General features: G+C 37.1%; 1 protein-coding gene across 1 annotated transcript in view; it reads left to right on the forward strand.

The window, feature by feature from the left end:
- Positions 1-1168: 1168 nt before the first annotated feature.
- The window catches only part of LOC139725230 (uncharacterized), a 55930-nt gene continuing 39657 nt past the window's right edge, over positions 1169-17441 (forward strand). The window contains exon 1 of the mRNA XM_071636320.1: positions 1169-1326. Within this exon, the coding sequence (XP_071492421.1) occupies positions 1169-1326 (158 nt within the window). The remainder of the gene's footprint in view (positions 1327-17441) is intronic.

Here is a 17441-nt window from a genome sequence, read left to right on the forward strand (position 1 = left end):
GGACTTGAAAAAATACTCTTAATTAGTATGTGCGAGTGAGCCCAAATTTGTATACTTCTGCTTCATCATCACTTTTTATTCTCATCTTTTTTTTTGGGGGGGGATAAATTTAGGCGAGCGAGCTCAGCCAGCGAGCCGAAAATTGTTGTATTTCAGCTTACAAAACATGGAATTCTTGTCATTTTTTGCTTATCAAATCTTACAATTCTAATCTAGATTATAGTGACGGCCTTATAGATAACGATTTATACCAACAAACTAAGGACTTGACAAAATACTCTAAATAATACGCGCGAGTGAGCCGAAATTTGTATATTTCCGCGTCATGATCACGTTTCGTTCTTAGCTTCTTCTTTTTTGGATAAACTTTGGCGAGCGAGCCCAAAATTTTTGTATTTCAGCTTACAAAACATGTAATTCTTGTCTTTTATTTTTTGCTTATTAAATCTTACAATTCTAATCAAGATATAGTGGCGGCCTTGTAACGATTTATACCAATAAACTAAGGACTTGAAAAAATACTCTAAATAAGTATGCACGAGTGAGCCGAAATTTGTATATTTCTGCGTCATCATCACGTGTTGTTCTTATCTCTTTTTTTGGATAAATTTTGGCGAGCGAGCGCAGCGAGCGAGCCGAAAATTTTTGTATTTCAGCTTACAAAACATGGAATTCGGAATTCTTGTGTGAACACAATAAACATTGTTATCTGTCCGCGTCATCATTCCCCCGTCCGGGCGAGGTTTTTTTTTTCCCCTTCTTCTTCTTGTTTTTTCTTTCTTGTCTTCTTCATCTTCTTATTTTTTTTCGTTTTTTACGTTCTTTGCGCCCCAAAGGAGTGGCGCCCGGGGCACGTGCCCCCCTTGCCCCCCCCCCCATACGCCACTGATTGTGAAAAACACCAGAACAATAATGTCACGCGAGTCACAGAAAGATTTCTTAGGGTTTTCATGCGAATCACAATTTACAAGTTTGAAAAAAATTAAGGAGAATGATTGAGATTTTCGAAAGAAGTAAATTGCCTTGAAACTAAATCATGTAAAATGTTCAATTATACCAATAAATGTTATTTGATAAGTGGTGGAATGAGATACAAGTGCAGGCCTAAAAGTCAATAAGATGGTGGAAGTTGCCTTCAGCAGGAAACATCCCCACTGCATCTATATACATGACACAAGGCTCCCAAGTTGTCAGAAGCGAGGTTTACTTTCGTCACCTAGAGAAAAAGGAAGATATATTCTACTGGCTGGATAAAAGAGCTCTGGCAGCCTGCATCACATGTCTCATGCAAAGTACAGCAGCCATAATCTTGTCAACAATAGGAGGGTAAGTTAGTGAATAATGAGATTGAGTCTTTAAAAAAGATAAAAATGGCCCCAACAAACTGCATGTAGGTATGAAAACCGTCTGAACAAACCAGAGACAAACGTTCTGAAACTACAGAAAAGACACTGTCAAAGAAAATTGAATTGAACCTATAAAGTATGTATTTTACTTTAAAAAGAAACAAAACATGGTGACCGTTCTTCATATCAGATTTGATAATGGCAGATAAGAAAGAAAAAGATCATGTGTAAACATTATTCATTATACTATTATAAGAATAATCAAGGACTATTGGTGCATTAAAGTAACTTTCACGTTTCAAAAATAAAGCTTAAATGTATCCATACAAATCCATAAGCAAATATCAAAGTTAAGATAAAGAAAGTTTGAATTTGATTCATTTTGATAGAAGACTTGTCAATACAATTACAGTGAATAAGAAAGAAAAAGAAAAAGAAATAGTTGAAAAAGAATGATTTCCCAGAACTCTTCATTGCAACGGAGGAAAAAGAGGTTAAAGTGAATTTTTGCTGGATTTTTTTTTTTTGTCTTTCACGTTTTATGAGCTCCCATGTTCCCATCAGAGATCGGAATTAGATGCTTCCTTTGTTTTAAAGACATGTGTGATGAAACTAACCACAAATAACATGTTAGGTTGGACATTTACCTCATTTTACTCAATAAAATCATTATAATTGGCTCAACTTTTGGTTCTGAATGACACTTGTCAAGTTAGTCACATGCACGTGTCACGCGAGTCGCATTTTTTAATGCCAATAAAGTTGAAATGAAAAGTCAAAGAATGATGACATTTTGACTTCTTGTCGCCTAATGTCTAAAAATGAATCCAAAAAAAAAAAATTGCGTGCATAAAACTAGTACTTTCTTACGAGCATCCAGTCAAGGTCAGAAATCTTCAAAATTGTCGCGTCACGCGAGTCATAAAGAAAGTGAAGCATCTCTAACAAGAATGACTTCACATCAAAGATTTCTGTGAACTAATGTGAATGGAATGGCTGAGCTGTAAGAGGCAAATTCCAGAAATAAAGAGCCACTTTCCCTCACGTCTGCCTGTGCTAACGAGATAAGGGTCTTGTGATAAGTCAATGGTCGCATCGAAAGCATACTGTTTTACCCTACATAATAATGTAGAGTAAGGAATAGTTGGACTTTAAAGTAATTTTGTAAGTAAAGATTTGGCGTAAATATTCTGATGGGAGTGATGAAGGCCAAAAAACCCCTCAAACAACCAGAACAACAACGACAGACGCTTGAGATGATTAAACTTGAAATTACATCACACCACTGAATCAAAACTCAATCAATGCTTAACGACGTCGTCACCTAAATAATTAGTTACATATGCGCTAGCATGTTGATGAATTTATTCACACACATCCTGCACATAGGTTTGCCTACGTCCCTTAAAAATAGTCACCGCGAAAGTGACTGCAAAAGTTTGTGCTTATATTTCCGCCAAGCATCCTTGGAATAGCAGAGAAGGTCCTCCTTCGTTTGTGTGCCAGGTACTTTAGATAGTGTGCATGAAATGCTGTAGGACTTTTAATATAGGTTTTCCCATCCATTTTCGCACTTTTGTTATTCAATGTCAAAGATTTATAATTCAATTTCGTCCCGAGAAGCACGTGGAACGCAAATCCTAACTTCAATTTCGACAATTGTCATTGTAATTCGTTTTTCGTCAAACATTTTCGAAGACATAGCATTCAGAATCGTCAATTGTCATTCAAATTCATCCCTCCCCCTGACGGATCGCAAAATGTGAAGATCAAATTCGTTTTTGTTCACACAATTTCATTAATTTTTCATTCAAATTAGTTAGATGTTGTCGATTCTTTATTTTGATGGTGAACCAGTTACTTCAAGCCGCATATTTTTACTTTGTCTCGTAAATGATATCGCTACGCATTATTCCCTAACCATTTGTTTAGACAATACACACGAAAAACATGACTGCCAACCAAAATTGATTGAAGGATAAACGACAGTCAAAAGTCATCACCCAGGACAGTATGTAAGTGTCACATTTTGAACTGTAACTAATGATCAGGTTTTCGCATCATAATGCATGAAGCAAACTTTAAATTTTGTACCCTGGAAAGCAGCAAACATGATTATGTTATCCACTCTATGACATTAAACAGGCTACAATTCTACACTTATATTTTGTCTTTAATCATGTTTGCCTAGAAATCGTTTGTCAGTGTTTTCGTTTGCGAGACGGTACGTCAGTTTGTGTCAATGTGTACTCGGACTGCATGTCATGCATGTGTGTGTGTGTCTCTGTGGTTCTGTGTGTGTGGGGGGGGGCACTTGTGTGTATGTGAACTCCAGAATGTTACAGAAAAAAAAAAACATGAATGACTGGAAAATCACACCGGACAGATATATGAGACGAATATGAATAAAAATTCAACGAAAATGATTGACAAAAGACGAAATCGATCCTGCTGGTTTGAGTGTTGCGAGTGAGACTGACGAATTTGAACTGTAAATGACGAAAATGTCTGCCAAATGACTAAATTGAATGGACTTTATATGAAAATGAACAACGAAAGACGAATTTGAAAGTACGATTGGCCTATTCTCGACATCCTGCGACGAAATTGAAGTAAAAATTTGTGAAATTGAATGAAAAGGTTGAAAATTAATGGGAAAACCTATATATACTGCGGCACTCGAAGCACATACAACTTTATAGGGTTGAAGTAACCGTCGTGTGGTGAATGTGAACATCAACAACAACAGCAACATTAACTTACAAACAGACAAAGACAAGAACAACAACAGCAAAGATGACTAAGACCACAACAACAATCATTACAACAAAATCAATGAATTAATGATCATCATTGTAAATTAACCAAATGACACAGCATAAGTTGAAAGAGAAACTGAAAAAAGACCGGTTTCAGCTCCTATATAGTCCAACCCGTCTCAGGCCTAATTACGTTGAAACCCCACCCCTCCCCGTGATTGTTACCCTGCAGCATTTTTTGTAAAACTGTTAAATTTTTATTTCATTATTTTTTTTTTGCAAACTGTTATTACATGAATATGTTTCAAAATAGATCCTCATTTACCTTTCATCTTGCTTTATTTTGTTTTCTTTCTCCCTTTGGTCTAGGTCCGCCAATAATAATCGACATAGGCCTACTAGTATCAGACGATCAGTTGGGTGAGCAGGTCACTGTTGTGTGCACTGGATGGGGTGTTCCTATCCCTCGTGTGTCCTGGCTCTCTCCCGTTGGAGAATCTCTGAATGGAGATCCAATGGGCTGTAATGCATACACCATCGAGATCGCAGCGGATACAAATATCACGTGAGCTACTGCTTCTTAGTAGAGAGGCATAGCTTGAAAAATTAGAGGAATTGTGCATTTTATGATAAAAGCACCAAATTTCGTACACATGTTGACAACTACATTTGAAAGAAATTCAGATATTGGGCTATCGGAAATAGCGCCCTCAACGACCATGGCAGCCATTTTTCAAAATGGCCGCCATAAATGCCATTTTTCGTAAAGAATTACACATTTCAGTAGGGAAAATCAATAAGATTTTGCAAACGAGTGGGAAATTACATTCAAAATAAATTTTCATATTGGACCATCGCAAATTGCACCCTCAACGGCCATTACAGCCATTCTTTAAAATGGCCGCCATAAATGCCACTTTTTCTCTGAATTTGCTATTTCCAGAAGAAAAAGGTCAATAGATCTTGCATTCAACTTAAAAATACGTTTAAAATACATCTAGGGCCTACATTATTGTAAATAGCGCCCTCAATGACCATGGCAGCCATTTTTGAAATGGCCACCATGGATTCCATTTTTTTCCTGATTTCACAAAAGTAAACGTCAATAAGATTTTGAACACAATTTGAAAATTATACTCGAAATAAATATTTGTATTAGATTGTAGTAAAATGGTGTCCTCAACAACCATGGCCGCCATATTCCAAAATAGCTGTCATCGTTTTGTTTTTGTTTTTGTTTGAATAAATGGTAATTTCAGAAAGAAAAGTCAACAAAATGTGTACATAAATTGAAAATCATGTTTAAAATCAAACAATGTTTTAAGCCATCATAATTGGGGCCCTCATCGGCCATAGAGGCCATTTTTCAAAATGACTGCTGTAGATAACATTTACTATTCTGAATGTTTACAAAACGCTAATTTATAAATTTAGAAGGAAAAGCCAACAGAATTTTGCACACAAATTGATAACTGTGTCAAAATGTAAAGACATTAGATGGGGCCATCTTTGAATTGAGCCCTCGAAAGTTATGGCAACACAAGGGAGCTTTTGCATATTTAGTGAAGTTGAACAATCTGGTCACACTTTTTTGGGGGTAAAAATTTGCAAATTTTCAATCAAAAAAGTAAGAAAACTCAATATTCATAGACAATATTGATGGTTGAAATAGGGGATCTGGCATCTCTTGCACTGCGTGTTCAAAATAAAATGTGACCCGCTACAACAAAATGATCCTAAAGTCGGGCGAGGTCGATTATTTGAAAATTGCATGCCACAATTTCCTAATCTTTCTGCTTTAAATTGATATATAACATATCTTATAAAAATAATCGGCTGCGGAGATATCGATGTTTAAAAGAGAGCATGTCGAGACGTCTGGGAAATCACTGTTTCGAGAAAAGCGCCCTAAAAGTTTTCCTTGCGACGCAATCACGATCAAGGGACACGCAAGTCAGTATTCACCTCCGGACAATAGAAGGTAAGCCCTAGCAACCCCCGAAATGCTCATTCAAACACAGCGTCGGCGGTCTCCTCACCGACCAATCAGTGACCAGGATGCCAGGAGAAGCGGCTGGGCATGGCGCACCCCGCCAGCTCCTACCAGTCGACTGGGCAGTGTGCGAGCTTCACGCTTCGGTTAGCGGTAAGCAGCAAACTGACAAATGAGATCACTCTGGTCGTTGTTAGGGGCGGAGCCTATCTGTGGCGCTCAATCCAAATGTTCGAACCAGTTTCTGCTTCCTTGAAACGCCAAAACACATGGCCCAGAAAAACGCTATTTATTGGTCTTTCCTTTCATCATTTTGCTTCAAAATTTCGACAGATGATAGAAGACATGTCATACTCTGATAATATGTCAAATTCAGAAAATCGTAAGTTTTGACCAATTTTGATGCTCTGACTTTAAACTCGATTTTCACGGCTTCGACCGTGCGCGACTTTAGGACCATTTTGTTGTAGCGGGTCACAAAGAGAAATAGATATGCAGGGATAATGTAAACGGCTCTTTCATTTTTTTTTTTTTTTTGTGCTAACTCGTACTTAGTTTTCCGTGCTTGCGTCTTTTCACAATATACTACAAAGTCCACAGAGATGTACCGAAAGGGACCGTGTGGAAGGGGGCTCCCCTTACCAAACGAGGGAACTTTTAAACTTTCTGAATTAAAATTCAGCGATCTAACGCATATTTTCGGTGACAAATATGAAAAACTAATAATAATTAATAAAATCAATAAAGAATATGAATATCGAGGGACAATGGCGCCATGTATTCAGTTTGACAGTAACACCATAATTATCATTCAATATATGCAACTATATGACGTTGATACATTTCAAAATGTAATTTCATAAATATTCTTAAGACAGATACGAAAAATGGCCTTTCCATTAATAAAAAGAAAATGACTGCACTTGCTATGTTGCCATTAAAACCATGCCGTCAATCCCTCGTTTGAGGCGAGACCCCACTTCCACGAAGCTGATGGGGTGCTATACCTCGCTAAAGATTTTTCGTTTGGGAGTTGGGAGTCGAAGTATTTGTCCATTGCAAATTAACTTTCTGCTCAGGCGTGACAAACCTGGAGGCCAAGCCAGGGTTTAATGACTCCAGCAGCTGTCGTATTACGTAAGAGCATGATAAGGATATCTGCCTGTGGCAGACCATTCAAAGTGAACTCAATTTTCTCTATCCTTTCTAAAGTTTTCAATTTTATATTCTATTGAGAAATTCTATGGTCATCCATTTTACATTTCGAACGAAAAAAATTGACCCGTAAATAACGAAAATACAGGAATAAGAAGGAGAGCATTGCCAGTTTGCCGGTGCTGACAAGGTGTAATGCACACGTACACACACACGCACCATGGAGCTACATAGCCCATGCCAAAACCAAAACAATCTCCTCCTCTCGCGGTGCCCCCCCCCCCCCCCCCCCGTGGCGCTGTGGCGATGACTGATGCTTAGATTAGGCCAGGGTCAAGAAACAGGTGTTTTATATCTTTGGTTTTTAAGTCATTGATTGCCAAGATATACACTGGCATTATTTACGGGGGTGTAGCCTCTTCAAACGAGAGATTTGCGTCATGACATACCTTTGATATCCATACTGTTAACCGTCACACGTGAAATACTGTTGTTAAAACTAAAATGAATTTAGAACTAATTAACCTACCAATGAAACCTTTTTAAAATTTTGATTTCTTTGCACACCAGGTTGCATAAGATGTAATGGCTGTTTAGCAGTGTTATATTGCTTTATCCTATTGGAATAAGCAAATTAAACAAAAAGAAAAAAAAGGATTACGTGGAACCCATCTAAACAAAGAGCTGCCACAGCCGTTGGGAGTGGTGTTTATATGGTGCTCAATATCTAAATTTATTGGAGTATGTTATTTTCTTCTTGCATTATCAAATTTTAAAGAAATAGATGGCATCTATCTGCCCATTTTGAAAATTAATGGCTACCATGGTCGTTGGTGGCGCTATTTGCAATGACCTCATATATATATCATTTTATTTTAAATATGATTTTCAACGTACATATGTACAAATTTCATTGATTTTTTTCCTCTGAAATTAGCAAATCTCCCCCCCCCCCCGAAAAAAGGACATCCTTGGTGGTCAACATTGCCCTTGAGGGCGCCTTCTAAGCCGACCTTATACAATGTACTTAAATTCATTTTTGAGCATGATTTTCAACTTCTCCTTCTGACATCCATGGCAGCTGTTCTGAAACATGGCTGCCATGGCTGTTGAGGGTGCAATTTTGGATGGCCTATTATAAAATTCAGTTTGAAAGTATTTTTTTCCACCTTTGTTGAAATTCTTATTGATACCTGAAAAACATTACCCAAAAAGACATTCATGGTAGTCATTTTGAAAAATGGCTGTAATGGCTATTGAGGGGGCAATATGCAATGGTTTATTAAATAATCTATTTTGTGAATGTAATTTCCAACCTGTTTGCAAACTCTTATTGGCGTTCCTTATTGAAATTAGCTTTCTTTTCGATAAAGTAGCATTTATGGCGGCCATTTTGAAAATGGCTGCCATAATCGTTGAGGGCGTTAATTTCCGATGGCCGAATATCGAGATTTATTTTGAATTTCACTTCCCATTTTTATTCAAAATCTTATTGACTTTTCCTTTTGAAAATAGCAAATAGTTTTGTTTTTTTAGTGAAAAGGTGGCTCTTATGGTGCCCATTTAAAAACAAAAAATTACTGCCATTGCCATTGAGGGCGCAATTTCCGGTGGCCCAATACATTGTATCTATATATTTTTTTCAATGTTATTTCCCGCTTGTTTGTAACAAAAAAAAAAACCTTACCCTTCTGAAGTTTGCAAAATTTCACCAAAAAAACGGTCGTTCTGAAAAATGGCTGCCATGGCCGTTGAGGGCGCCATTTCCGATGGGTCAATATCAAGATTTATTCTAAGTGTAATTAACATTCATGGGACAAATCTTATTAACTTTTCCTTTCTTAAATTTGCAAAATTATCGAAGAAGTGGCAGATATGACAGCCATTTTGAAAAATGGCCGTCATGGGCGTTGAGGGCGCAATTTACAATGACAAAACATTTGAATTTATTTTGAATGTAATTTCCCACGTGTTTGCAAAATCTTACTAGCTTTCCTTTCTGAAGTTAGCAAATCTTTTTAAAAGATTAAATCTGTGGCGGCCATTTTTGAAAAATGGCTACCATGGCCGTTGAGGGCGCAATTTGCGATGGCCCAATATCTAGATTTATTTAGAATGTAATTTCCCATTTGTGAGCAAAATCTTATTGATTTTTCCTAACTGAAATTAGCAAATTTTAGGAAAACATAGCATTTATGGCAGCCATTTTGAAAAATGGCTGCCATGGACGTTAAGGGCGCTATTTACGATGGACCAATATCTAAATTTAACATGATTGTCAACCTGTGTACGAAATCTTGTGCTTTTATCACAAAATGCGTAATTGTTTGGCTATGCCGCTCCACTATCTCTTTTCCTTTATCGAGAAATGAGCTGTGGGACAGTGATAATGATAGGCTACCACGCAAACTGCTTGGAATTGGCCCTGCAAGTGCACTGCATATGGACAAAGAAGACATGTGTAGATTGATGCCATAGTTTCTACATTGTTATCCCTCTGTATATCCAGTGTGGTGGCATACAGGGCTCACACGGGTAAATAATTCCCCATAGAAACGTGTGTTAAAATTCAAATTTCAAAAAAAAAAAATTCTGTAAAATATCTGGAAGAAATGAGGTGTTTCATTTTCACTAACCTCAATAAGTGAGATATACCCTTTCATCCATCAAATTTCCAAGGCAGATTCTTCAGCTCAAACTCTGTCCATGGGTCAGCAAAGCTAGACTACGAGTTCTTTTCACTCAAAAAATCACCTATTTTCTGTACATGCAGCCAGTGAAATATATAATCCCCTCAAATTCCATCAGAAAAGCTTTCATCTTCCAACCAAAATGCACTTTGCAGAGGAATTCATACTCAATATCTACAGCTATTCAGTTTTTTGCCCAACTGCATCACTGATTTTTAATTGATTTTTATTTTGGTATATTTGGTACGAATTTGTGAAGGGGTCTGGGGCATTCCAATTCATTTACAGGTGTGAGCCCTATAGTACAGGTCATATTTCTTATTTGACTTTTTAACATCATAAATGAGTTTTTGATGATATTTGCCCCTACATCATATGGGAAATTACACATCCAAGGGTTATAAAGCTTCTCAAAGAGACACTTTTGAAAATGATGCCCTTTAGAGTTTTTTAGAAAATAAATCTTGCAGTTTTGATTAGTTTTTCATAAGATGAATACATAGATGCAGGTAGTTATCCTTGATTAAGGGGTTGTATTCATCACCTATTGCCTACAAAGTCCTGTAAAACACTTTTGTTTATCAAGCAAATTAACTTGATGTATTTTTAGCTGTTTCAGTGGTAGCCCAAACAGAGAAATGCATTAAAATGACACAATCATCCAAAGTTGTGTGATACTGATGACTAGTTTCTACCAAGATCTAATACCACAAGAACATGATAAGAAAACAAATTGTAGCTAAGCAGAGTTGGGGGGGGGGGGTAGAGGGGTCGAGGGGAGGGGTGGGGGTGGGGGAGGAGAAGGGGGAGGAAGAGATCTGACACAATAGATCAACATAGACCAGCAGAGCTTGTGTTGGATGAATACTTCCCATTGACACGTGTGCATTACGTGCTTTCTCTATACACACAGAGAAATTATTTTTCTATTAGGGTTCTTATTTTCACCCTACGAGCAAAGCTAACCAAGTGGCACCTTATAGGGTTCGGGATGGATGTAGGGGTGCAAATCCGAACCCTAAAGGGAGCTCAGTCTTAATGGTTCAAATTTGGAACCATTTCATAGTCTTTCCCGAAAGCTGATATGTGGGTGTTGAATGGTGTTTGCTTAAAATGCCACACTATTTTTGGGTATTATCGTATATTTTTATTTGAAAATATAACTACACGTTGTTAAAGAGTAACAGTGTCATCAATAATACTCTTCTACAATAATTACTATTTGAATTAAACATTTGTTGTTTTTTTTCTTCTAGCACCGGGATCAAGAATATCATTTCAATGACGTTATCATAGAGAGAAAGCAAACGAGTACAAGTACACGTATTATGCGTGCACGCGTGGACCGTTGAGCACTTGGTCAATGGCAAAGCTAAAATCTAGCTCGCATGCGCACGCCGCGCCGTAGGTCGGTGCGTACGTGCATACTACTGATGTTCCTCGTTTGGAATGGACAGACGACTGTGAGGTTGGGATGATGAATTGATCCTTTTGATGAGCCAAACGTTGTGAGTAGATAATTGTACTGTAATTCCGTTGAAAATATTTCACAGTAATCGATGATGATATGTGTGAATTATGCTCATAGAATGCTGAGTGGTGACAACTGATGCGAAAGAGTTGTATCGAGGTACTATTGTGTACATGTCAGAAGTGCGATCATACTTACAATAAAGCATAGCGAATAAGTCAATGAAAGTGCACGGTAATACGGAAAGCCTCTACCAAGGTACTAACTACAACCAGCAGCCCCATACGCATAGCGTAATTACGCTATGCGTATGGGCTGCTGGTCGCAGTTACCAAGGTACGTACATAAATACGTGACCGGATATAGTCGCATGATTTTCGTTAATGGGAATTAGTACGTTTGCGCCGAGTTGGGGCTCAGTTTGGATATTGTTTTCTGTGAAGTTGACAGAAAGAACGATGTAGGCATGTATGATGTGCCTAATGAAGAAAAATAGTGTTCCTGGTTCATTTAGGAGAATTTAAGACATGTATGAAGATTGAAGTCAGAAAATTTAGGTTGGCCTTGACTCCTTGTTGTTTCTCAATGAAAATAGAATGTGTGTTATAAATTAGGAATGCCATAGTCACAGAGCATACTTGCAATGATACACGGTATGCGAATTTAGATAATATCCACTGGAGAAGTTGCATGTGCTAGACATGACATAAAATAAGTCACACAAACAAGGTATATACATGTACATGTAAACGGTAAATCACTTCAGAAGTACAACTACTTGATCCCATACTTTTAGCAGGTAGATATTCCGTTAATATTGATTTTATGTCAAACTTTGTTTTATTCAATTACAGGTTGAACCATGCTGATCCATGCTGATGCATGGTGTTAGCTTGGTCTCATACTGGGCCAAAGGGACCTGTGTTTGATTGATTATTTATCATCGAGTTCAATATGCATCAAGTTCATGGTCTTCAGGATGAGTGATGCAGGTCAACCTCGAGAGACTGGTGAGCCATATAGGATGCCAGAGCTGGAGATGGAAGATGTTCAGGATGTCAATCCTGGTTCCTCCTTTAATCAGTGTGTTATGATGGAAGCCACGCCAGTTCTTCTGAGAGTGATGGCCAGAAGGGCATGCTATTTGGCAGCTGAAGCAGCTGCTATGGAAACGCATCAAAAACTAGAGCTCGAGGAGTTTCGACTTATGCAGCGTAAGATGAGATTAGCTATGAAGACCAAGCTGCAGGTTGCTGAAGCAGAGGAGCAGATATACCTTGACTACGAGAACAAGAAGTTGGGAGTCGGCTTTCCTGTGAAAGCAGAGGATGAAACCTTGCTGTACCCAACTGAATGCACCAACCAACGAGTACACACGAGTACACCGATTTCCCTGACTGGAGAAGTAGCAAAAAAGTTATTTTCAAATTTTCTTTGAATTTTAGCAGATATAGTCCAAAAGCCAATAAGATCATTAGCATCATGTAGTATCCCTGAACCAGATTTGATGAAAGCCCATCAATTTTTCCTTAGATACATCCGTACAGACCGGGAGACAGACAGGCAACCTGAAAACATATGCCTCCGGCACCCTTCAGGGCGGAGGCATAATAATGAAACTCCCATATGTCATATATGTTTAAACCCTATCAAATTTGAGACGGGTCACATTGAATCCCCCCCCCCCCCAAATTAGAATTGCTAAACACCACGGCTCTAGAAACATCTTTCCATTTTAATCCAGGAAGTAATCACCTCCCTGTTTTTAGCTGAGGGTGAGCATGAAGCCACTCCATGAAATGAAGATTAGCTTCTTTTTTTTTGTGCAAAATATAATATGTGAAAATGTCTAATTTCATAGATAACGATAACTATTCATTCTGTCTTCTAAACTGTTGTCAGGTCATTCCCTTTCTTAGAATGCACTGGCCTTGAATATTTACAAGAATACTCTAAAGAAATATATTATAGAAATACAAAAGAACGAACTTGCAAATTACAAATTTAAACACAATCTAAAGAGAACTTGACTTCTATTCACTTTTTTTTGGGGGGGGGAGGGTGGATTATGGATGAAAATATGAATCTGCTAATGGATGTGAAATACTCATAAAGTATGCTTTCCATCATATTTCATACTAGATGGGGTTAGTTTTGATTGTTCATATTTTAGATGTTTCTTCACCATCGATAGCCTCAGTGCTTCAACAACACATGCACACTTTGAATTGATTGTTTAAGTAGGGAAACGAAAAAAAAATAAGTCGCCTGCTGTTTTTTTACAGTAGACAGTCACACAATGTATGTCAATTTTGGGCAATCTCTGGCAATGCAATGTCATAAGTGGAGTAGCTTTGTAACAAATGCACACATTTTCATAGCACGCTTGACAAAAACATAATTTTCTCACAAACCCTTTATGTATATAAGGATTGAAAAATAGAGTTTGTTCCAAAACCTGAGAAAACTCAACATATTATATCTACTTTTTTGCATTATAAAAGAACACTGGACTTGGCTCTTTAAGAAGGCAGAAACTATTACCATTACCCTTACATACGTCAGTGACTTGTCGAGGAAATGTGCATGTTTTTCCTAAAAGAAAAAAAATTGAAATTCTCTTTAAGTTTTCCTTGAATTGTTCTACGCATGTGACATCATAAACTGTAGTACTCTTTTCACTCTGCTGCGACTGCACAAATAATTTAAAGATTATTAACTTTTGAAGTGAATGTCCGCTTTTCCTCAATTTTTTGCTGATGTGTTCTAATAGTATAAGCCAGTTCGGGGTACCAGTTTGAGCATGAGCAGAAAAAGGTCATTTGTACCGAGAGACAGGTTCGTTTTTTTAATTTCACTGAGATAAGCATCTGTAATGCTATGATTATTCATGGAATCCTTATAAATGGTGCCTGCCAGTACATCCACTTGACAGCAAGCCTGGTATTTGGCAACGTTAACAACAAAAAAGTTTGTTAAGATATTCAAAACAGCACTTAATAAAATAGATGATTCCCTAAGTGTTGATTGACGAACCACACTGGTCACTTCATCTACACAGGTTAGGTTCATTCTTTGTTCGAATATGACTTCCATAAATGGCTATGGTGGGCAAGCTGCTGCATTATGTCACTTTGAATTGAGTGAAGTGCCTAACCAACTGAGAAAAATGAAAGGTCATTTGTACCTATGTGCACATGAGCTATCTCCGAACTGGCGTATTGCTGCGCATTCACTCAATCCACATGTAGGTCTATATGAAGGATTGGTGGACTTGCCCTCTAGCTCTTCTTATAATTTTAAGCTTTCTTTAAGTAGGTTGTATAAGTATATATTTGTGTGAGGTTTGGGGAAAATTAAGTGTTAAAATGATTGGAAGAGTTGTGAGACTGTAACATCAACACTTGAGGTATTTCTCATGCATGATCATAAATCTCTGTAAAATATTGATAATAATAGTAATAATGATAATAATGCTGATGATAATAATAATAATAATAGTAATAATAATGATAATAATAATAGTAATAATAATGATAATAATAATAGTAATAATAATGATAATAATAGTAATAATAATATATTTTTCTCCTGATCATTATGCTTGTGATGGTGCCAATACCAATGCCTGCCTTATAAATGTGAAAAATCGACTGCTCTTTACAATATTTTGAATGTTGGGGCTAAACTGCATACATTGTGAAATTTTATTTATGGTCTACTGAGCACAATGTGCTTCTTGTTTCCATCGCTGGAAAAGAAAACCAATGTATCAAAAAAAAAATTGTTTTTAAACTTGACTCACAAGACATATTCCTTCCTCTTTATGTCCAGTTTGTCATACCACTGATTGGTTAACCGTATTTTCCCTTTCTGAGGTAACATTTTCTGTGAAATTGTTAATGTTAATTTGATGCAATGAAAAGTGTGTTTCAGATGTGCTATTCTGCCCGAGATTCATAACTGGGACATATCTTTAGCTGTGTACATAAAAAAGTAACCAAATTTAGATGTGCATTCTTCATTTTTTAATTCATTTTTTCACCTTTCTTATCATTGGTGTAATTGCATATGAAAAACAAAATGTGAAGTATACTAATTGTATAATGGGGCACATTCGCAAGCTCTCAAGCTTGGTGTTGGATGGAATATGTCAGTACAAGTAGTGAGTTTCAAATATATATGACAGAACTTTGCCATACCCTTCATTGTTTTGGCAATAACTTGTTGTGTACGAGAAATCAGAGTTGACATATCGCTGTTAATGTCTAAGAGCGTCATAACGGTGTTTTTGATTACTGTAAGATGTACCGGTAAATTCAAGGCACATATCTATGATCCATTCTAGAAGTAGAAAGACATTGTGAAAGATATTTGTCACATAGTTTACTTATACTCTGCACAAGCTTCAGGGATAATTTTTTTTAAATAAAAAGAATTAGTGCTTTCTGTCAATGTGGTAACTTCCTTTAAAAGAAGAAAAGTAATCATTACATGGAAAGAACGAATATTTTTTTCTTATTCAATTTACTGACCAAATTTCATACATTTTTCATTGACATTGCCCTTTTCATGACAAAATATGCATCTCGTATTAAAATTTGTAGAAATACAATGTATATTTGATGTTCACTGTAAAGTATACCATGAAAAAGAAAATCGCTGTTAAACTGTCCCTCTTCCATGAGACATATATTAAAATGTTAATAATTGCTATGTAAGTATGCACTGTATTCATCATGTTTATGTTCTATTTGTTGTTGAATTGAAGTCTCTGACTTCAGTTTCGGAAGATAGTGGATTTAATTGACTGAGAAACTGTGTGTAAATCTATGCATGCTATTTTGCTTCATGTCTGGAGTGTTATCTTCGGTAATTGTTTGTGAAGTCAGTAAAGGCAGCCAGTATATAATTATTTTGGTACAAAAAAAAAGTTATAATTTTCACCATATGGGGTGCAGAAAGGTAACCTTAATATAGAGGTGCAAATTTTATTGCATCCTATATTGTGTGACTTTATCACCCCATAGGGTGCAAAATTACAACAATAGCAATGTGAACCATAATGGGTGCAGGTATGAGGTGCAGAAGGGGAACCCTGTATAGAGGTCCATATTTGCACCTTAAAGGGTATTGAATATAGGGTGCTAAATAAGAACCCCCAAAAATAGAACCCTAAATGGAGCCGCTGGTGTTACAACGATATGAACCAGAAAGGGTGCAAATTTGCACCTGAATTTTTGTTCACCCTATGGAGTGCAGAAAGGGAACCCAATGGAGGGGTGCAAATATGCACCATATACGGTGTTAAATGTAGGGTGCTAAATAAGCACCCCCAAAAATAGAACCCTAAATGGAGCCGCTAGTGTTACGATATGAACCCTATTGGGTGCAGAAAGGGAACCTAATGGAGGGGTGCAAATATGCACCATATATGGTGTTAAATAACAGGGTGCTAAATAAGCACCCCCCAAAATAGAACCCTAAATGGTGCCGCTGGTGTTACACCGATATGAACCCTTTACGCTGCGAAATAGAACCGTAATTTCTCTGTGTGTAGGGCGGACACGGGTAAATAATTCCCCATAGAGACGTGTGTAAAAATTCAAATTTCAAAAAAATCTGTAAAATAGCTGGAAGAAATAAGGTGTTTCATCTTCACTAACCTGGATAAGTGAGATATACCCTTTCATCCATCAAATTTCCAAGGCAGGTTCTTTGGCTCAACCTCTGTCCAAGGGTCCGCAAAGCCAGACTACGAGTTCTTTTCACTCAAAAAATCATTTTCTGTATATGCAGCCAATGAGGTATAGACCCCTCAAATTCCATCAGAAAAGCTTTCATCTTCCAACCAAAATGCAGTTTGTAGAGGAATTCATACTCAATATCTACAGCTATTAAGTTTTTTGCCAAACTGCATCACTGATTTTTAATTAATTTTTTCTTCATTTATTTGGATATCTTTGGTACGAATTTGTGAAGGGGTCTGGGACATTCCATTTTATTTGCAGGTGTGAGCCCTATAGT

The sequence above is a fragment of the Diadema antillarum genome, unplaced genomic scaffold (genome assembly GCF_040938485.1).
Source record: "Diadema antillarum isolate AM-2024a unplaced genomic scaffold, OU_Dant_1.0 seq00000028_RagTag, whole genome shotgun sequence".
Lineage (NCBI taxonomy): Eukaryota > Metazoa > Echinodermata > Echinoidea > Diadematoida > Diadematidae > Diadema > Diadema antillarum.